Genomic DNA, 22,702 nt, shown 5'->3' on the forward strand with positions numbered 1-22,702 from the left:
TTATTTGAACCTGAATGCAGAGAATAAATACTTTATTAACTGATTACAGTTGAAAGTCACAAACAAAAAAGGGGTATATTAAGGCAGAGCCATATATATATATCTATATCTATATATTGATACAGATATAGATAAACAAATCCAAAGACTGTTACCTCTTTACATTTTAATAACCTCTGCATTTTTCTTTTATGCATTTAGGCAGTGTGCTTTTCTTTTCTTCTCAGTTAAAGAAATGAATCTTGGCCAATATTTCAAAATCATATTTTGATGAAAACTTACAGGATCGTGGGTTGAGACAATGACTAGTGTATAAAATGCTATCTGATAGTTTTCTCAGTATATTCCATGTGTGGTGTTATATTTACGTTGGTGTGGAAAATCTGACAATTGACCATTTTCTCTTTTCCAGCAAAACTAACACATAATTTTCCAAATGATTTTAATAGTCTTAACTAAAATAAGCTTGGACTTTCAAGTCAGTCAAATGCCCAAAGCGTATTATTTTCTGCCCTTTCCTAAACCCTCTTATGTTTTAAAGAGCCTTTAGAGTATGATCACATGGCTGTATTTCAGATCTATAAATTTTGAGTTTTTCAAAATCCAAAATTATTTCCTTATGCAAAGTAGCAATGCAAACAGCAATCCTACATAGTGTAGAATAATTTTTCTTCTGTATAGCTTCCTTTTATAAAAATGGGCAACCACAAAAAAAAAGAAAAGAAAAGAAATTTAGTCCATCTGAAAAAGCACTCCAGTTCCCTAATTCCACTTTTCAAGGAGAAGGCAGAGACCAGTTTACATTATCCCAAAAAACTGAATAAAATGGCTTTATTTGGTATCTTCAAGAAGCTTCTCCTTCCGTAGGAGCTGTAGGTGTTGTAGGAGAAACTGTAACTGGTTTGCGTGCAATTCTGTCTAGTTCTGCGTGAACATCTGATAGGACAGGCTTCTGGCCTACATTGAAGGAAAAGAAACAAGATTTAGATAGAAGTCAAAGTATCTTTTACACGAATGTCTCTTCATTTAAAAGCTGCCAACAGTTTCATTAACTTTATCTAGCATACTAAGTAATATAAACATCCTTAATTTCAAAATAAATCCCCTAAAAAAATAAATCCCCTCATTTTACATTATGGGGTCTGTTACCAAATGGAAGTAAAACTAGCACCTATCATTTAATCTCATAAAGATATTTTTTAAAAAGGCATAGGACAGTAAGAACAGTGAAACAGAAAATCGCAACAAAATTTTGGAATGTAGAAAGAATATGAATGAGTAGTAACTGTATTGGCAGTCTCGGGAAAGCTTAATCTTCTACACTGGCAGTGGGAAAAGCCAAGAAGTAATTCAGTTTATACCCAGAAACCTGTAAAAGGTTCCAAAAATGGTAGCTGCACAATGATTTTTGTGAAAAGGGTGGCAAAAAGATGGGATTAAAAAGGAAAATGGGTTAAAAAGTCTGTTTAAAGGGCAGTTACACAAGCAACAAAAGAAAAATAGACTGGACTTCATAAAAATTAAACACTTTTGTGCTTCAGAGAACACCATCAAGAAGTGAAAGGACAACCAACACAAGGGGAGAAAACATCTGCAAATCCTACATCTGACAAGGGTCTAGGACACAGAATATATAAAGAACACTTAAATTCAACAATAAAAAGACACCCCAACTTAAAAATGGGCAAAGGACTTGAACAGACATTTCTCCAAAGATCTACAAATGGTCAATAAATAGATGAAAAGATTCTCAACATCATTAGCCACCAAGGATATGCAAATCAAAACCACAATGAGATATGACTTCACAGTCACTAGGATGGCTCTAATCAAAAAGATGGACAAAAACAAATGTCGGAGAGGATGTGGAGAAAATGGGACCCTCATTCCCTGTTCCTGGAAATATAAAATGGTGCAGCGTTTTGCAAAACACTTTGGCCGTTCTTCAAAAACTTTAAACATAGAGTTACCACATGACCCAACAATTCCACTCCTGGGTATATACCCAAGAGAAATGAAAACATATGTCATTTGTCAAACATCTGTCAAAAACACATGTTCACAGTGGGTCTATTGATAATGGCCAAAAATGGAAACAATCTAAATGTCCATCAACTGATGAGTAGACAAAATGTGGCATACCTGTACAATGGAATTTTATTCAGTAATAAGAAATAATGATACATGCTACAATGTGGATGGACCTTGAAAACATTATTGATTAAAATGTTTCAAAATTAGATTATGATGGTTTGCATAACTGTAAAAATACTACAATACTGAATTTATACTTTAAATGAGTGAACTTCATGGTATGTAAATTTTATCTCAATAAAGCTATTAAAAAAAAGCTCTAGGAACATTACCCGATTTCTTGGCAGATGGTGGTAAACCACTGCTTCCAGCTCCAGCCCCACCTCCAGGGCTACCACTGCCAACACCGGGGCCTCCTGGAGAGCCAGTCTTTTTACTCAGCAAACTATTGAAGAAATTTGCCAGGACACCTTCACTTGTAGCTCCAGCTATTAAAAAAACAAAAACCAAAAAACTTTCACTCAAAACATTAGATTCTTCTATACATTATTATAGTAATCACACACAGAGAGCAATTAATATTTAAAATTTAAGAGCTGTGTATTCCAAATTCAAGTCTAGTTTGATCTTTTGAGCCTGGGTAAGTTATCTCTAATCTATTCATGTATAAAACAAAATATGAGTAAACTTTAGGAGTGTAAGATAATTATTAAAAAATTAGAATGTTATTTTTAAAAAACCAAAAGCATTTAAAACAGATGTTAGATGCTACTATACCTCCTTTCTGAAAAAGTTTCTTCAAAAATAACTGTTGAGAAATGTTTGCCTCAAGTATTACAAAAAGCTACCTAATCCTGTGTGAAAACCAGTTCCAAGAGATAAATAGGTAAAGGATAACAAGAAACAATTCACAGAAGAGAAGTAAACAAAAAGAAAGGAAATACCAGGGACAAAGCTCTTACTAGTATTTAAAGAATGCTGATTAGGTTGTGGCAAAATTGCAACACTCAATGTTGATGACTTGTAAACTGAATAAGCCATTTGAAACATATTATCAAAAGGCATAAAAATGTACAAACTCTCACCTACTAATCCCACTTATGGCAATTATTCCTACTGAAATAGCTATTATGCATATAGCTTTTCTCTTTATATTAACTGCAGATAACCTATTAACATGAATTTCTTCAATGACCTATCTTAGGAGAAGTTTAAATATAACACAAAACTTTCATAAAGCTCACACGATAGATATGATATAGTAAGGCTATACTAGAAAACAGTTTGAAGTCTGATTAACTATGAGATTATAGGTTAGAGACAAAGGTTAGAAGCTATTGCACAAAAATGTAAACAGCTATGGAAAAAAGGCGGGAAGCTAGGTAGATCTCTTTTTAGTGTGGAATGTATTGGGTTGTTTTCTCTAGGAAAAGAGAGAAATGTACCTTTCATGTTTGGATCAATTTTTTTTGACCCTGCAGGGATGGGTGACACGCTGGCAACATTGGATGACACAGATCGGTTTGGTGTTCGAGGGGAGCCTCCTGGGACTCTTGGTGAGGCATCCTATGTAAAAATAGGAAAGCCATAACTATCAAAGCAGGAAACTTCCAACTTCACCAAAGTTATTATAAAAAGAAATTACTTTTTAACTATCCCCCATCTGTTCTACTGGTACATTTACACTGCAAGCCATTGCAGGTTTAGCAACTGTGTCCTCATTATCAGAAAATACCAAGAGACCCATCACATTTTAGAATACAAATTCCCCTTCAATGGGAAAAGAACATATTGAATAACGGGGTGTGATTACGAGTATAAGCATGGGAGTCAGATCTGAGTTCCAATCTGGACTTGCATTCTACTAGCTGTAAAATCTCAGGCAAACTATAAGGTCCTCCAAAGCCTCCGTTTCTCCACCTGCAGAATGGGGCTGGTTGTACCTGCCTCACAGGGCTGTTGTTTAAGAATTTATATAAATGGTAAGGAACCATATAAAAATGGTTCCACACAGTAACTCATGCATGACAAACAAGGCAAAATGGATCTTTAGGATTTAAATATTCTAAAAAGGAGTGAAGTTTAAAATGTCACAAATTCCAGAAGAATTTTTAATTCAAGTTTGTATCAAAGCACACCCACAGGAGACATGTATACAATTAAGAAAAAAGGGAACCAAACCAATAATGTATGGCACTTTAATAATTCTGTCAAAATCTGCAATACTGACCACAGGCCTTCCAGCTGCAGTTGGTGGTTGCTTTGCTAAAAGGGACTGAAAAACACAAGAGTTCTAGGTTAGACACTCAGAGCATGTATTGCTGTATTTTAAAAAATATGTAAGAACAGTTTACCCATTAACCATACTAAATCTGCTTCTGATATAATTTCATACCTGTAGCTTCATAAGAAACACTTGGTCGTCTTCTGCCACAATTTCCTTCTCATGTACAAACTGAAATGAGCAATGCATAAATGAGCAAGTCTAATATATTATGCTAAAACCATTAATAACATACTCTCTAGATGAGACTAATTTAAAAAAAATTCAATACAAACACTACCTATATTTACACAAGTGAACTGCCCGACCCAAGCCCCTACAGCAGAGCTGTCCAATATTGACCATCTGCAATAGTGTGAATGTTTGATGGCTGCCCTGTCCAATACCGTAGCCACCAGCCACCTGTAGCTATTGAGCATCTGAAATGTGGCTACTATCGTGCGCCTGGGTAACTCAGTCAGTTAAGCATCTGAGTCCTGACTTCAGCTCAGGTTGTGATCTCGGGGTTGGGAGACTGAGCCCTGCATCCAGCTCTGCGCTGAGCATGGAGCCTGCCTGAGATTCTCTTTCCCTTTCCCTCTGCCCTCCCCTGCCGCGCACCCTATCTCTCAAAAAAAAGAAAAAGAAATGTGGCTACTGTGACTCAGGTGCTGAAAATTTAATTTTATTTAGTTTTACTTAATATGTGTTTAAAAGCCATATGCGACTAGTAGCTATGGTATTGGACAGCACAACCTTAGAGTCAATAGGTATAATTATCATGCTTCTGTTAACCAACAGTTAGGTGTTTTAAAAGGGCGAATAATACCCCAGGTGAGTGAAAAGCAACTTGCCCCGGGTTTCTCTGAAATAAAAATATAATGGCTCTTCTACCTGCTGAGTAATTAGGCAAAAAGAAGCAACAGCCATCTCCTGCTTCTACTATTTCTGTACAATGCACGCTATGGGGCTATTTTCCACCAGCAGCCAGAGTGACCCTTTCAGAAGGTCAAACAGATTACATCACTCCTCTGCTCAACTCCCCCTCCAGGCGCTTTCCATCCCACTCAATGAAATTCAAAGTCCTGACTCCAACTGCATGAGAAGGCCCCACAAGATCTTAACTCCGCCTTCCATGTCCTATCAATCTGGCCCTCCTCTTCACTTTTTTCCAGCCTCTTTGCCCTCCTTCTACATTCCTGCCTCAGGGCAGGTGCACTTTCTGCTCCCTCAGCATGCAACACTCTCCCTTCTTATCATAGCCATTCCCTAACCACTCCTAAAACAGTAACCCTCCCCCGCCTCTGCTCTCCCCCACCCTCCCTCACTGGGCTTTATAGCCACAGCACTTATCAGCACTTGAGCATGTGCACTGATTTACTACTGCATCATCGTCCTATTTAGCACGTAGTGCCTAAACAGTGGCCCAGGAGGTATTAGTGGGATGAAAAAAAGACAAGTTACAGCACAATTTTGTTGGTAAAAGAGAATGGGAAAAACTGTTGCTTTTTTTCCCCCCTGATGTCTGCACTTCTTTTAATAGACATCCAAACCAAATACCATGCCAACTGATTTTTCATTTGTCACTAACTTTCTTTTTTCTAATTACCCACAAACAGAAGACAGATGCTCAATATCAATGTTTGGATTTTTTTTTTTTTATGTTTGGATTTTTAAGTAAGACTCTTATTTTATGTTAAATAAAAATTATTTTTCCTAAAGCATGTCCACTTAAAAGTCACTGAGAAGTACTATATGTAAATGCTTCTTTTTATACAACTTTCTAGAAACATCTGTAACATCTAACTATAGAACATGACATATTACTTAACATGAAATCAAAATATGTGAAAGAAGAGTACTTTCTGGAAGCAGATTAAATAGGCATAAGAATGCCATATAACAGTTTAAACCGGAAGCTCCTGGATAGCTGTGGGCTAGCATGGGTAACTAGTGACTGTGGAGAAGACTCCAGATCTACCTCAACAGATAGAAGCTAACACAATTATTCTACCTATATTTTCTTGGCTTTTGGCTGAGTTCTAGGATGGAAAGTTCACATCTTCAACCTACTCTTCAAGATCCAAACATTCACTCCTACCAATTCATTATTTCCATTAGACTATGGAATCCACACTAATATTTTCTAATATAAATATGCCAAAGGCTAAGTAAGAATTCAGTAACTGAACAGCTGGTTTATATTTTGATAACAGATTTTTATTTTGAATTGACATTAGCAACACCCAAATTATACTTAGAAAACCCCTTGATAGGAAAGGACCCCTTTACCTTTCTAACTATAATCTTAAAATTATGGACTGCCCCCTCAATTTAAAAGGCTAAATATTGAGACTATATATACTAAAACTGTTACCTTTCGGACAGGTGGTTTAGTTATAATGTCTTCAAAATTATCTTCTGCTTTTAATGTTTGAAAATTTTCATGTAATATTCCTATTTTCTTATCATTATCCCACCCTGCTGGACTGGAAAGAAATGCATATAATAAATCTTAAGCATTTATAAAGTCATTCCTTCATTAAATCCATGATCATATTAAAGGGAACAAATCTGACCAATTATGAAAAACTAGTAAGCTTTTATTTATTAGATTGGGTGGATCAATGGGTTAAGCATCTGCCTTCGGCAGGTCATGATCATGGGAGTCCTGGGATGGAGCTCCGTCCCAGATCAGCGGGGAGTCCGCCTCTTCTCGCCCTCTGCCCCTCCCCCCCACCCTTCCCCCATCCTGCTTGTGCTCACTGGCACTATCTCAAATAAATAAATAAAATCTTAAAAAAACCCTATTAACATAACAATAAAAAGATGAAAAAAAACCCCAAAACTAATCAGCTTTTTTATTATAATGCTCAAGTTATAGTTTACTAATTACTACTTAAAAAGGTTCTTAATCTTCCTGACTTTAAAAATGCACAGTTTGGGGGTTCTTTCCGGGGGGGGGGGGTGTCTGGTTAATTACTACCACCTCTCAGTGTATTCACGTAACTTTTTGAAAGCATGTCTAGATTATATACTTGGTCCTTTATGTATCAAACCCAATCAATAAATGAGTATCAATCAAAAAGTAAGTAAATACACTGATATATGCCCTCAACGGTTTAGCTATATATAATAGCAAGGCTTTCCAAACGGGGCTCAGGCCAGCAATAAATCTAACAGGCAAAGATAAATGGATCACAGCAGGTTATAAATAAAACAATCTAGAAGAGATTCTCACCTACTCATCGTGGAAAGGTCTACTGGTCTCACCTCATAACCAAAACCCGAGGATTCACCATCAAATTGCAGCAATAACACACAATAAAATAATACACTGAAGAGGATACTTACATAAATACTGCATCTTTTTCCACAACAACAGCAGGAATCTTATAGGGAAATCCATACAGTTTCTGAACGATATATTTATATACTAAATCTATATTTTTGTTTTCTTTTACTGAAGTGTAAATAAGTGCTGCACCATCTGAATAATACTGTTAAAGAAACTTTTGGACAAATTCCATGAACAGGTACCATAAAATTCTGTGTTCTCAGCTTAACAGTTATATGCACAGCAGTTTCAAAAATAATTCCGAAAGGTACATTATAGGGTAGTCAAGAATTTCAAAAGTACAATAAAAAAATTAAAAAAGAATTTCAAAAGTATAAAATACATATAGGCTAAAATGCAAATAAAACTATCTTTGCATTATCAACTTCATTTAGGAGGGCAAAAGTCTCATTAAGCCAAGAAAGTAAAGGTAAATTTAATGATACTGATACTGCTACTACCTCCTCATTTAAAGCACAAGAGGTAACTGGCTTTGTTTTTAACCTTCCTAACTTCACAAAGGAGGGATATTATTTATCAACAACTATTTTGCTGCGTTTAAAAAAAAAACAAGGTGTATACTAGTATCTCTTGTGGTTTTCACTAGCCCCAGGAATTAGAACTTCAGGAGCAAAGCTCAGGAGACCTACTGAAGAGAGATGAACCAACAGGTACCGCATGATTCAAGGCAAAAGTTGATTTCATGACCAAAACTTGAGGTAACAACCTCACCAGAGGATGTGTTAATTAAGGCAGATCCTACCAAATGATATGGTAGATCCAAAGATCAAGAGAGGCCTGTGGAAAACGGGCAATGTGACTACTGACAAATGATGTGGTCAGAGTGACTATCAGAAATGCTATGGCCACTGCTAAGGACCACACTCTAGCACTGCCCACTGTGTCCTGAGATGACAACTCAGACCAAGGGGAAAGGCTGGGAATGGTCAAACTTCTACTTCGGGATTGGGATACTCATATTTATTAGTGCATGAACTGAAGATTATGAATCTAAAAGTGGTTTTGCTAAATAGGACTTCTCAGAAAACGTAACTTGATAGAAACATCATTTTAAGTAAAAACTGTGTGAACTTTTCATTAATGAGTGATCTTTTCTCATGAGAACCAACTTATGATATAGCTGAAAAATCTGCATTAGTTAAAACTAACATTTAAAAAACTTAAAGATGATTTTAAGCGGCTGCCTTCGGCTCAGGTCATGATCCTGGGGTCCTTGTGCTCTCTTTCTCTGACAAATAAATAAAATCTTAAAATAAATAAATAACACATCAAAAACTAATGATGTAATGTATGGTGATTAACATAATAATAAAAATAAATGATTTTGAACTGTTGCCTTCACACACACACACACACACACACACACACACACACACGTGTGCCTCACTATCTTGAAATGACTTCTCAGTTTGTTTTCTTTTAAAAACAGTGGGCTGTACTAAAGGTCTGTAATTATTTCAGTGGACAGTCTCCTTCTTGATTACATTTCTGTATGTACATTTTCAAGAACAGTATTAAGTAAATGTTTAAAGAGACTGCTTGTTCCCAAATTTGCTAATCTTCAAAGATAACAAAAAAGTCTACAGACATCTATTTCAACTACTCCCACTTTTTTTTTTTAAGATTCTTATTTATTTGACAGAGAGAGACAGACAGCGAGAGAGGGTACACAAGCAGGGGGAGTGGGAGAGGGAGAGGAGGCTTCCTGCTGAGCAGGGAGCCCGATGTGGGGCTCGATTCCAGGACCCTGGGATCATGACCTGAGCTGAAGGCAGACGCTTAATGCTTAACGACTGAGCCACCCAGGCGCCCCCAATTACTCCCACTTTCTGTCTTCTTTTTAAAGTCTCTTATGTAGACAAATGCCCTTCAATTCAACCAAGTCAACCATTATGTGACAGGAAAAAAGAAAGGGCCAGAGAGAGGACAAAGTACTGAGGAGAAAAGGGGAAAGGGAAACTGCCAGTATCAAGTGATCTTATTCATTATTCAGCTAGGCTTCTTGTAAGTGGTCCTTAAATCAAATGTCCATTAATGAAAATGAAAAACTACGGACACTATAAACATATATATATTACTTATGATTCCTACCTACTGCTAATGTCATCATTTCTTCACTTTTCAGACACAAAAGCTTTGGTTAGGGAATGCAACCACAGACTCTCTAATCCAAGAGGGGTGGGTGAGAACAGCTGTCCTCAGTGCACTCAAGCTATGAAAAAGTTTTCAATAGCAAATTCTCTTAAAAGCATTCACGTACAACCCTCATTTTATCCTTCTTTTAGCTGTGAATGTTATTCAGTGGCTCCTCCAATCCTTGCAACCTAGACAAGATTCCTTATAATAGGTTTTCTAACCTTGCGATTATCAAAATCACCCAGAAAGCTTTTTCTAAAAGTAGAGATTCTTCAGCTTCACCTTGAAATGTTCCAATTCAGCAAGCCTTAGCTGGGCACACCCAGATTTTGAAACCATTGCAGTAGACTATATGTAGAGATGGTAACATAGTGAACATGTTAAAAATGGGAATACACAAACCTAAACATTGATCTTGCCCCAACACCGCTCCCAATAAATGAATACTGCTTTATAATCAGAATGTTTACCATTTCAACTCATTAGAATTTTCCAAAAAGACTGATACTTGATAAATGATTTTTCTCAGGCATAATCCTTTAAAACACAGCAAATCAAAGTTACATATTTCAATACCTGCTTTTATAAAAGCTCAAAATACCCAGATATAAATGATTTGGGAGCTAAAATGAAATTTCTAGCCAGAAGCAGGAGGAAAAAAGTTTATGGAATTCCTGAAGTCCATCAATTTAATTCCATTAATTAAAAAAAGCAAACAAACAGGTAAGGTACATTGCACTGATGAATGCAGGAAAAGGATACACTGTAAACAAAACTTCCGGATATGAGACTGAATAAAATCAAAATGTTCATCTCTGTAGTCATGTTCTTTCTCCAATACACTAATGGCATCACACTGTTGAGTTAAAATAAGAAAAACAAGAATATTAACTTTAGTCAAAGTTAAATATAATGATTTAAACAGTTTTGGGTGGGGGAATATCATAAACCTACCACTTTGATATGGTGACTGAACATCAGACTATTAGAATATCTATTACTCTTATCTGTCTAGGTTCTTTTAGTTGGAATCAAGACTAAGGAATAATTTCCTTAAAAAGTATTAATGTCCATGTTCTATTAAATGTTGAAAACACCAAAGAGAAAGTTTCGGTACATAAAGGAATGAAGAGTAACAGGACAAGCAGATGGTTGCTCGTACTTGCTGACTCAACAACTCCTTTTGACTTAAACGAAGTTTTTAAGTTCTAAACTCTATTCTAGTTCTATCAAACACTGTACATCTGGGAGTCTGCACCTTTCCCTATTTCCTCTTTGCTCCTCTGTGTATCTGATAACTCTTAAGTGACCTTCATTTCTTTTCTGGTTCTTTTGTTCACTCTTACTACAATTTTACCAACAGCAAAAAAAAGGAGAATTACAAGCTATTTTTGAAGCATCACCTGTACAGTCAATGAGACGATTCTGAATTCTGCTTAATACAGAAAAATGTTACAAAAAAATAAACATGATATCCATTACTTCACCAAAACCTTCTGGAACTGAAGGTATGAAATCTTAAAGTAACCATTTAATAATAATGTTCATTACACCTAAATTAGTTTGAGGTCAAATCTGACATGCAATTTTTTGTTATGCATATATACATCATACAACATAGTCTCTTTGTATAATCATGATATAGCATGTTTGTCCATTTTATAGAACAGAGTAATTATTTCAAATTACTAAAGATATTTATAATTATTATATTGTTGACTTACGATACTTTTGGTGGAACATATTTAAATGAAATAAGAGCATCTGGACCTAAGGCAAGACACTTAGTCTCTCTGAATCTCATTTTCCAGAGTCTTTAAGAAGAGTTAAACCGCCATTATTTCTCTGTCCTGAGACACCTCTCCCATACCCCCTACACATTTGAAAAGCTCCTAAGCTAATACAAAACTGATGATTGCCTTAGAGTCTGTGAAATACAGTAGATAATCTCTTTTGGCTTAAAAATCTTATGACTCTGACTCATTTGATACTAATTCAGGTCCCTTTAAGCTTAACAGTTTTCCTTTGAAAATAAGAGGTTTTAATAAGACGCAAGTTGTGCTGTAAAACAGGGAAATTATCTGCCAACAAACAGCTCTCTGTCAAACAAAATAAAACAAAAACAAACCACACACAGAAGGATTCTAGTGTGAGAGCTTAAAAAGTTTTAGAGAAAAGGTATAAGTAATAACTACACAACAATCACTATTTGAAAAGCAGATACCAGATTTTGATTTAATTATTTTAAATGCTACCCCCATCCCTTTGTTATTGATAATTTTTGTAGAGTTCAAAATAAAACTTAACCTAGATTAAAAATATTTTTTATCATTTTTATTCCAAAGATGAGTAAGTGCCATACCTCCCTTCAATTACATGTGCAAGTTTTTACATGTTACGGAAAACATTAATAATTTTAGATCTCAAAAAGGTTTGTATGTTCTGTCATTTCTTTAATATTCCAGGATCTATAAACAATAAAGACATACTACTCAAGACCAAATGGGAAGAAGATGAACTTGAACTAGAAATTATTTTTTGTAATTTTTATTTTTTATTGTTATGTTAATCACCATATATTACATCATTAGTTTTTGATGAAATGTTCCATGATTCATTGTTTGTGCATAACACCCAGTGCTCCATGCAGAACGTGCCCCCTTGAATACCCATCACCAGGCTAACCCATCCCCCGACCCTCCTCCTCTCTAGAATCCTCAGTTTGTTTTTCAGAGTCCATCGTCTCTCATGGTTCGTTTCCCCCTCTGACTTACTCCCCCTCATTCTTCCCCTCCTGCTATTTTCTTCTTTTTCTTTTTTCTTAACATATGTTGCATTATTTGTCGCAGAAGTACAGATCTGCGACTTAGAAATTATTTTTAAGGGGAATCTGATTTTATTACAAAGTGTGCACAGTGATGGAACTAAATTAACAGAATTTGGTAATAGCAATCCTATCAGAACCTCTTCAGTAAATAAATAAAAAGCCCTCAATAACTGCATATCATCTTTACATAATGAGTGCTGGTAGGTGTTTAAGTCTATTTTAAGGGCATAATCTTCTGATATTAGGATATTAGTATATCACAATTTATTGTGGAAAGTATTTCATAAAAATTAATACCAAAGTTATCATCTTACCTGTAGTATTTCTACTCAACTGACTGGACAATGAAGTCTAACTGAAATTAGGAATATGAAATTCAATCAAGAACAGAATATTTGAAGTAACGTTTTCTTTCAAAGAAACTAGGACTAAGATCACAAAACCAACATGTGATTATCATTCAATATTTTAAACTATTATTTCTATTTGTTAAGAAAAAATATCTAGGAAAGCTAGTGTGTCAACTCCAAAAGGAGGCTGGAAAACAAAACAGCTGTTTATCCTTGGTTAATAGCAGTAGTAGAATCTCTAAGAAGGAAGCTAACCTTGGTGCAAACTACTAGTACTGGGATGCCCAAGTTATGTGTAAGTGTGTCCGCACCCAGAGGTAAAACCACACTGTCGTCTTTGTCTTCCTGTGACCCAGTATTTCTTCTCTGAGGAGAGGCTGGGAAATCTTCTCCCGGCTCTACATATTCTTGGAAGTCTCTAATCACTGAAAATCAAAGTAAATAATTTAATACATAGTTTAGAAATTGCTTTATTTCAGCAGGTAGCTTTTTCTGCCATAACCTAAATATGTATTTTATGAGACTTTATACTTAGTCTTGTGTAAGAGAACAAGCAAAAAGTTTGAGAAATCTGTTTCAAAGACAGGACAGAAACACTAGACCCACATTAATTATGAGTAGGCAGAGTACAACACTGAGTGGCTTCAAAGAGTGGGGTTCAACGTAAGCCAGTTCTGTCTGTGCAAATTACTTTGGGTAAGTCACAATCTAGCTTTGCTTCTCTACATTCTCTAATTCACAAAGGGCACTGAGAGGATAAAAAATAGGTGTGTGTGTGTGTGTGTGGGGGGAATGTTCCACAATTTCAAAGTCAGACCTATGGGTGCCCAGGTGGCTCAGTGGGTTAAGCATCTGCCTTCGGGTCCTGGGATCAAGCTCCGCATCGGGCTCCCTGCTCAGGGAAGCCTGTTTCTCCCTCTCCCTCTGCCCCTCCCTCTGCTTGTGTTCTCTCACACTCTCTCTCTCAAATAAATAAATAAAATCATAAATGAGTGAATGAATGAATGAACGTCAGACCTAGATGACTTTCTAACATTACTTTCCTTTCTCTAAACCCTTTACTCAGGTCTTTTCCTTTTTACCTAGGTGCAATCTAGGTGCAATTCACTCTGTAATTCTGGTAAGAATTAATGAGATATTACCAATGCTGATAAATTTTTAGAACTCATTTGCATGTCTGTTAAAACCTCCATTTAACAAAAAGTTAATGTGAATGTATTAAGAGCCTTAACAATGTATACTTTGACTCAATGATTACTCTTTGAGTAATTCTCAAGGAAATAATCAGTGATGCAGGATTTCTACATAAGGCTGCTTTCCATGTTTAAAAGCAAAATAACACATCTGGAAACAAATCCACAGCATAGGATTAAAACAGTATATGAGGGAATTCTATACAAAGCCATAAAGGAGGAAAACTGTCTTAAACTTAGATAGGGTCAAGGAAGAGGGAGCCTTGAATAGTTGAGTGCAGTTCCTCCAGGAACACAGGGAAATGCATTCAACCCTAGCAGATCTGGTAGCTATTACCCTTCAAATCAGAAGCTGAAATCTAACAGTGGTTCTCAAGTTTTAGCATGCACCAGAGTAATGATTGAGTTTGGGGTAGAGCCTAAGAATGTGTATTTCTGACAAGTTCCCAGCTTGTATTTCTGACAAGTTCCCAGCTGTACTGATACAGTACAGGGTCCTAGGACCCACAAATTGAGAACCAGTGCTATAGTATAAACTTTGGGGAAAAAAAAGACCCACAGACAATGGCCAACAGGGAAACACAGGTATTGGCTAAAAGCAGTTACACATTTTTTTCAGGGATTTAGGACATACATTCTCCTAAGTCTCTACTATTTCCTAGCATATAAATTCTAGTAAGCTGTCAATTTTCCCCTAAAAGTTATAATCAGCTAACAATAACGAAAAGCAGCATTCATCTGTATATTTTCTTAAGCAAAGTACAACATTGGCAAATGAAGGGCTCTCAGTGAAATTAAGAACTGTGACAACTGGCTTACAATTTGTAAGAAATGACCTGTATCGTTTTCATAATTTACTTGAAAATTTCCAATTTACATGGGTATATACAAAATACATACTTTGTAAATCATAAAACCAGCTTACCATCTGTATGTTGTTAACATTTTTGAGGCACATTTCATTTTGACAAGGTTGATAAGATTGCTCTACTTATTAAGAAATGAAAGTGCTGAAAATGAACAGCTGAAGAAAGATTCAATTTTTTTTTTTTTTTAAATCCTGAAAACCTACTTCTCAAAATGAACATTTACAGCCTTTCGGCAAAGGAGAAAAGACACCTCTACCAAAGAGTCTGCCATTATGTATAAGTTTCCAATTTAAAACTACATTAAAACCTAACACATCAAATTGAATTTCAAAAGCAATAGTCACATTATGTATCCTTCATTAAACCTTATTAAAAGTAAAAAATTCCTACAATTACGATAGCTAGGAATAGATGTTTGAAATCTATATTAGTATTTCTAGACTACTCACACTTTTGTTCCATTTCTTTCATTTCTTCAGGAGGAATTTTCAATTTGTCAATATGTTCTCTAACAACACTTGCCCATTTCTGTAGAGAATCCAAAGCAGTCCAAGGCTTTGACATATCCACAACCAGCATAACTAGAGTGTCCTTCAGAGAAATGGCATCCAGTGAAAATTTAAGGAGGCCCTTGTGATACAGGTCTCCATCTAAGATCCATACATTACATCTTGTTTGATCTATAACAGAAAAAAGTAAGTTACCAAGACAATAGGATTAAGTTATTTCATTATCCAACTAACAATACTACCTGGTATCTTAGGGCATCTCCACAGGAGAGGTCTCCTTTGACAAGGTTCAACTATTTAGGTAGGCCACATCTATCAATTTAATAAAGGCCTAACAAACATTCAGGAAAATGATTTAACTGCCAATACAGAACACCAGCAGCCTCTACTTATTTCTCAATCCCAAACCACCAACATGAATTACATGTTTCTATTCTTACCATCAGGATCTCTCTCTCTCTCTTCTTATCAGCAGAGATAGCCATGCATATTCACGATATTATACACAAAAATGAGAAGACAAGTGATGTATACAAGAAAAAAATGGCTGATCATATTGAAAAAAGCAGGGGAGTAGATGACATTTTTGTGTCAAAAATGAGAAGGTGAAAAGGGAGTCAACAAAAGAACCCTAGGATACTATTATTCCACTCTCTGAGGGAGAAGTGAACTGAAGAATTGAGATTCTTCAAGGCCAGCAAGAAACCTAGTCTGCACACCAGAATACCTTAAGATGTTAAAAAATATCACTCTACGAATCCCAATCCCAAAACAATAAAAGCATGCTCACACAGAACTATTCACTGACTAGCATGACAGACTAGGACTCCTAGTGAAAAATGATACACTAAGAAAAGTCAAAGACTAATATGAGCATCAGTGTAACTCAGAAAGTCCTCAGAAACTTGTTTTACATATAAATGACACTTACCTTCCCTGTCTTCATCATGAACATTTAAGTACAAATATTCCAACCCTCTTCCTTTCTTGTACTCTTCTATTCCCTGAATTTTTCTTATTAAGCTTGTTTTTCCAGCTCCATCTTCACCTGTAAAAGAGGACAACTCTTTTTAATTATAATATGGATTATTTAAGGATGCTTTCTAATGTCAACTGAAAAACCCAACTGGAACTAATTGCAACCTTAATTTGATGGAAGAGATCTAGATAATTATACAGCTAAAGATGCAGACTTCACCTCCAAGATTCTTTATCCTGGTGTCTCAGCCCTTCCTGTTAAGTCTGGTTCTATCCTATTACAAATGGCTTCCTCTGTGGGTACTTTTCAGGAAGTTCAACTCTTATGTCATCCCAGTTTAATACACAAGGAACAAAAGACTCTCCCTACTGGCTTTCAGTCTGAAGCATCTCAGGTAAAGACTCTTAACTGGCCCAGTTTGGATCATGTACCCACCCACGGGCCACACTCATGGAGGATGGATGGTACATCAAAACTGACCAGGGCAGGGAATTCTGGCTGTAGCCTTCACCAAAACCATGAAGTCATAAGAAATATTAGTAAAGGAGAGAGGTGGGGGTAGTATGTTGAACAAGAGTAGAAGGAATGTAGAACAGACAAAAATAAAATGTAGACTAAAAAATATTAATAGCAAAAACACAAAAATCAAGTGTTGGCAAGGATGTGGAGAAAAAGGAGCCCTCCAGCACTGTTGGTAGGAATGTAAACTGGTGCAGCCACTGTGGAAAACAGTATGGAGGTTCCTCACAAAGTTAAAAATGGAACTACCTTACCATCCAGTAATCACACTACTGGGTATTTACCCAAAAATACAAAAGCACTCATTCAAAGGAAAACAGACATCCCTGTGTTTATCGCAGCGTTATTTATAATAGCCAAACTATGGAAGCAGCCCAAGTGCCCATCGATAGATGAATGGATAAAGAAGATGTGGTATATATATACAATGGAATATTATTCAGCCATAAAAGAATGAAATCTTGCCATCTGCAACAACATGGATGGAGCTAGAGAGTATAGTGCTCAGCAAAGTCAGTCAGTCAGAGAAAGACAAATACCATACGATTTCATTCCTATGTGGAATTTAAGAAACTAAACAAGCAAAGGGAAAAAAACAAGAGAGACAAACCAAGAAACAGATTCTTAACTATAGAGAACAAACAGGTGATCACCAGAGGGGAGGTGGGGAGGATGGGTGAAATAGATGAAGGGGATTAAGCGTACACATTTATCATGATGAGCACTGAATAATGTGTAGACTTGTTGAGTAACTCCATTGTACACCTGAAACTAATATAACACTGTATGTTGACTATACTGGAATTAAAATAAAAAACTTGGGGCTCTTGGGTGGTTCAGTTGGTTAAGCATCTGACTCTTGATCTCGGCTCAGGTCTTGATCTCAGGGTCATGAGTTCAAGCCAGGAGTTGGGCTCCACGCCCAGTGTGCAGCCTACTTAAAAAAAAATTTTAAATTAAATTAAATAAAAAACTTAAAAGAAAAAAATGGGGAGCCGGGTGTGGGGATGGGCTAAATAGGTGATGGGGATGAAGGAGGGCATGTGTTGTGATAAGCACTGGGTGTTATATGTACATGAGGAATCGCTAAATTCTACTCCTGAAATGGAACTACAGTATATGTTAACTAAACTGAATTTAAATAAAATCTTGGAAGAAAAAAAAAAAGAAAAAGAAAAAAACCCTGCATCTTTATAAATACCTCAGATAAGAGGTATTTCCTAGAAATGGTAGGTAACACATGAGAGTTTGTCTGCAGAATATGTCTTCATTGGCCTTTTCAGATGTTTTATGAAACAGGTTTATTTTCAGATGTCTGCATTTGCCATCAAGACAAATCACGTCAGAGTTCATTTAGACGTAGAAAAAGTGACAGCTGCAGAAGTTGGTCATTTTAATGGAGGCTTAAGACTTATGAAAAGAAGAAATGGGCTTAAAACATGTGTAAAATAAGAATGTTCGATTTTCAACCAACTGTAGCTTCCAAATGTTCTTAAAGCCATAGAGAGGAGTAGTGGAGAAGTTTTGCTCCCAGAAAAATTCTGTTTCAGTCAGCAAAGGGCTTCTTCAGACATCTTGAGAATCTTCTCTGTGCCAAGCACTATAAGATGTTAGAATATTCTTGGAAATAAGATATTCTGCTGTTTTTGCCTTCATTCCATTTTCTCCTGAGAGTAAACAAGAGTCACACTCTTGAGAAGGTTGACTTGGATTCTCTTGCAAGGCTTGAATTATTACCATGCTCCCACAGTCTTTGTGACTAGCCTGGTCCCAATTTTCTCATCTCTAAGTAGAGAGGAGTTCATTAGATTTCCCTACAGCTTGCATGTATCTATGAAATGTTCTGTATTCTCAATGTGAACACTTCCAATTTGTTAGCAGAAGTGAGAAATTTTGAAATTGCAAGGTAGGGAAAAAAAATCTCAAACTACCGTATTTACCATATTACATTTATTTGATAGTATACTCTTTTTCAAAATTAATGTTGTAAGATTTATCTTAAAATGGATCTCCAAGGTGCTGAATATTAAGAGGCACAACTATCATCATTTAAAATTTCAGGAGAGGAGAAGTTACCAGTATAATAAAACAAACTTTATTCCCAGTCCTTAGAGGTAGAATCAAGAGAATAGGAATATAACCACCTGTCACTCAGAGGCAGCCCACAAAGAATGCATTAAATCATTTTCTTTTTCTTCTGAAAATAGCAATAACCCCTGGAAGCAGAAATACCTTTTTCTCTTATGAGTCATAATGTAAAAATAATAAACAGTATTATTTTAATGGCCTCTAAAATAGCACTGTTGCATACTGGAAAGAGTGTGCTTCGAACTTAAATTTATATGAATTTAGATCCTGCCCCTGTCATTTCCTATGAAACTTTGAATAAGATACTTATCTTTGGCAATTCTGAGCTCCAGTATCATCTGCCAAATGGGAAACAATCACCATTCCCCATTCAGAGTTATGTTAGAATTACTGTTGCTTAAATGAATGCAGAGGGCACTCTGGAAAGGTTTGCAGCTCCTGCTATAGAGATGGAAACAGAAGCCACTGATGGTTCATCTGACTAGGATATGGACAAAGGGAGCAGTTACAATCCTTTGTTTTTTGTTATATAGAAACACATTGACAGACTTGAAATTTATCCTTTTTCTGTCCTAACTTCTTAGGCTTTTTTTTTTCAAACCCATTAATACACAATAAAGTTTTAAAATAATCCCAAAGTGGATAAGGGAACAAAATTTATATCCTTCATTCAGGGATTTATGAAATTCATTAATATTTTGGTGCAATTTTTGTTGTTCGAGACCAGATGTATCAGTGGCTGCCCTGTAAGAGACTTAGGAATGTACATTTCACTATGGAAAGTGCAGAGTTAACAGGCACTGTAGTCACAGGTACTTTCTGGGTACTGGGGATACAGCAGCAAACAAAACACAAAAATGCCTGTTCCACTGGAGCTTTTGAGGGTAGGGGGTGACTAAGTAAAATCCATACTATGTTAGTAAGTTCAACGGAGAAAAATAAGATGAGAAGGAATAGGAATGTAAGGGAGGTTGAGATTTTAAATGAGGTGGTTAGGAATGGCCTACCCAAGGAAGTGATATTTGAGAGAAGGCAGAAGTTTAGGCAACATAGAGGTTTCTAGAGAGAGTATGTTCTAGGTAGAGGGAACAAGCATACAGAAAGTCTTTGAAGTTGGAATCTTACATTAATAATTATATAAGCGAGTGTTTGCGGGAAAGGTAGCAAGAGAATGATACTGTTTTTGTGCATATTGAAATGTGAGGTACTTATGGGACATCCAAGTAGTGATGACCAGTAAGCAGTTCAGGAGAGGCTGAGGCTGGAAGGAAATCTGTGGGTCACTGGTATAGGTGGCGCTGAAGTTGTGTGTGGAGCCGCTCCTGGAATTACATTCAGAGTGAGAAGAGCAGAAGGCTGAGAAAGAAACCCTGGGCAACACAGATGTTGGGTGGGAATGGAAGAGCAGCCTGCAAGGAAGACTCAGGAGCAGCCACCTCAGAGGTCAGTGGTAGAGTAGGAGAGGGGGATGTTACTGAAGCAATGGCAAGGGAGAGCCTTCTCTGACTTCTGAGTCTTCCTCCTCCTCTCTCTGCCAGCTCCCAACCAAGTCTGCCTTGAGTACAGCTGTCCCCCCTACTAGCTAATACCTTAGTTCAGGCCTACCTCATTTCTTGCTAGGACTCCATTAATATCGAGTTACCTAGTTTTCTTACTCCTAAGCTTATCCTTGTCAGTCAGTCTTCCACACTTCTGCCATAGCAGTCTTTCTACAATACCTAAACACTGCCAGTGGCTCTTCATTATCTTCAGGATAATGTCCGACCTTCTTGGCCTGGCAAAAGATGCCCTTCATGATCTGGCATGCCATACTTGTTCTCACTTTCCGACCCCTTTTCCCCCTCACATCCTAAAGCTCATGCATTCAAATTATTTGTCCTTTGTAGAAGGACACTTCTTTGCCTCCAGGCCTCTGTATATGCTTTCCTTACTGCCTGGAATGACTAACTGTCCATGGCTCATTAAACACTACCAGATTTGGCTAAAGTGTTACCTACCCTCTCTACAAAGCCCTTTCTGACTTCCAGGCAAAACCAGGGTATTCCCTTAGGGCTGGCTTCCTGGTTTGTTGCTTATCTCCAGCATAGTCTTACTGGCAGTATCTTAAAATTGTCTCCTGTTTGTTTTCCCTCTCCAGTTTATGAGCCTCCTAGAGGGCAGTGGCTTTGATATAAGGATCTTTGTATTCCTAGTGCTCAGTGTAGTAAATGTCTAATGCGATGGTTCTCAAAGTGTGGTGCCTACACTAGCAGCATAAGCAACACTGGTTACTTGTTAGAGATGCAGATTCTTAGACCCCACCCCAGAAATCCAGGAGGGAGGCCCAGCAATGTGTGTTTATTAAGCATCCCCAGATGAGTGTGGCACATTTGAATCATTAGTCCAGTGAAATGAATGATGGACATTTACTCAGAGGAATAAACTCTGGTCTCATAAGTAGGGGAGAACTCTTCAACTTCAGTTCTCAGAAAAAGGAAACAGCCATGCTCTAGTGATGGCTACAAGAATTCAAAATAGAGCATATGTAGTTAAGATTGACTGTATTTTTGATGTCATGAATTTGGGCTCAAAACCTGTTTGGAGCCTATGGATTTAAACCTTTACAATTAGAATTAGATAAATGAAAAGGAAGATACAAACTTGTTATTTAAAGAACCACTCCATAATATTTTTTTCTTTAAAATTCCATTAGCCAACATATATTACATCATTAGTTTCAGATGTAGAATTCAGTAATTCATCAGTTGCATACAACACCCTGTGCTCATCATATCACATGCCCTCCTTAATGCCCATCACCCAGTTACCCCATCCCCCCACCCACCTCCCCTCCAGCAACCCTCAGTTGGTTTCCCAGAGTTAAGAGTCTCTCATGGTTTGTCTCCCTCTCTGATTACTTCCCATTCAATTTTCCCTCCATTCTCCTATGATCCTCTGCACTGAAGAACCACTCCATAATATCACCACTAGAGATAACCAAATCAGTGACTATTTCCAGGTGATATTATTATGGTTTGGGGTCTTTTGCTCATGCTTATCTATAAGTGTACATTTTTTAATTCAGAAACCTTTATATTTAAGTCATCTGAAATACTAAAAAGAAGTTGAAATAAACCGATCTGATTCTGACCCTTTTTTAAGGTATCTTTTTATTTTCTAACATCTAAACTAGGAATTAAAGAGAAAAGATAAATCCTGGGTTAAAAAAAATGAAGTTTTATCTGATTACCACCTATTTTTATGGATGCATTTATACTTTAGAAAATCAGACATTTTATTGTTGATTTAAGCTTCTATTACAAGTCGGGGCACTAAGTTTTTGCCTATAATATGTAACATTGTTTCTGTGGGATAATCAGTTTTCAGTTGATGTCAATTTAACTTAGAAGACTCCTTTCAGGAAAGTAGTCTGTCATAAGAGAAATGTCGATTCTTTTCTTTCTAGTTCTAGAACAGACTCAGATTTTTTAAATTAATAAACTTTGGGATTTTTATAAATTATTTTTTAGAGAGAAAGAGAGAGCACACATGTGCAAGTGGTGGGGGAGGAAGCAGAGGGAAAGGGAGAGAGAGAATT

General features: G+C 36.5%; 1 protein-coding gene across 1 annotated transcript in view; it reads right to left on the reverse strand.

Annotated features, from left to right (window-relative positions):
• DYNC1LI1 (dynein cytoplasmic 1 light intermediate chain 1) overlaps nucleotides 1-22,702 on the reverse strand; it is a 44,053-nt gene continuing 21,351 nt past the window's right edge. The window contains exons 3-13 of the mRNA XM_025883475.2: nucleotides 16,471-16,587; nucleotides 15,480-15,710; nucleotides 13,224-13,393; nucleotides 10,554-10,647; nucleotides 7,652-7,787; nucleotides 6,675-6,786; nucleotides 4,430-4,489; nucleotides 4,265-4,309; nucleotides 3,480-3,600; nucleotides 2,367-2,522; nucleotides 1-957 (exon numbers count right to left, since the gene is read on the reverse strand). Of these exons, the coding sequence (XP_025739260.1) occupies nucleotides 845-957; nucleotides 2,367-2,522; nucleotides 3,480-3,600; nucleotides 4,265-4,309; nucleotides 4,430-4,489; nucleotides 6,675-6,786; nucleotides 7,652-7,787; nucleotides 10,554-10,647; nucleotides 13,224-13,393; nucleotides 15,480-15,710; nucleotides 16,471-16,587 (1,355 nt within the window). The 3' untranslated portion in view covers nucleotides 1-844. The remainder of the gene's footprint in view (nucleotides 958-2,366; nucleotides 2,523-3,479; nucleotides 3,601-4,264; nucleotides 4,310-4,429; nucleotides 4,490-6,674; nucleotides 6,787-7,651; nucleotides 7,788-10,553; nucleotides 10,648-13,223; nucleotides 13,394-15,479; nucleotides 15,711-16,470; nucleotides 16,588-22,702) is intronic.

Source organism: Callorhinus ursinus, unplaced genomic scaffold (genome assembly GCF_003265705.2).
Source record: "Callorhinus ursinus isolate GAN/ISIS: 27379988/994484 unplaced genomic scaffold, GSC_fseal_2.0 scaffold1, whole genome shotgun sequence".
Classification (NCBI taxonomy): domain Eukaryota; kingdom Metazoa; phylum Chordata; class Mammalia; order Carnivora; family Otariidae; genus Callorhinus; species Callorhinus ursinus.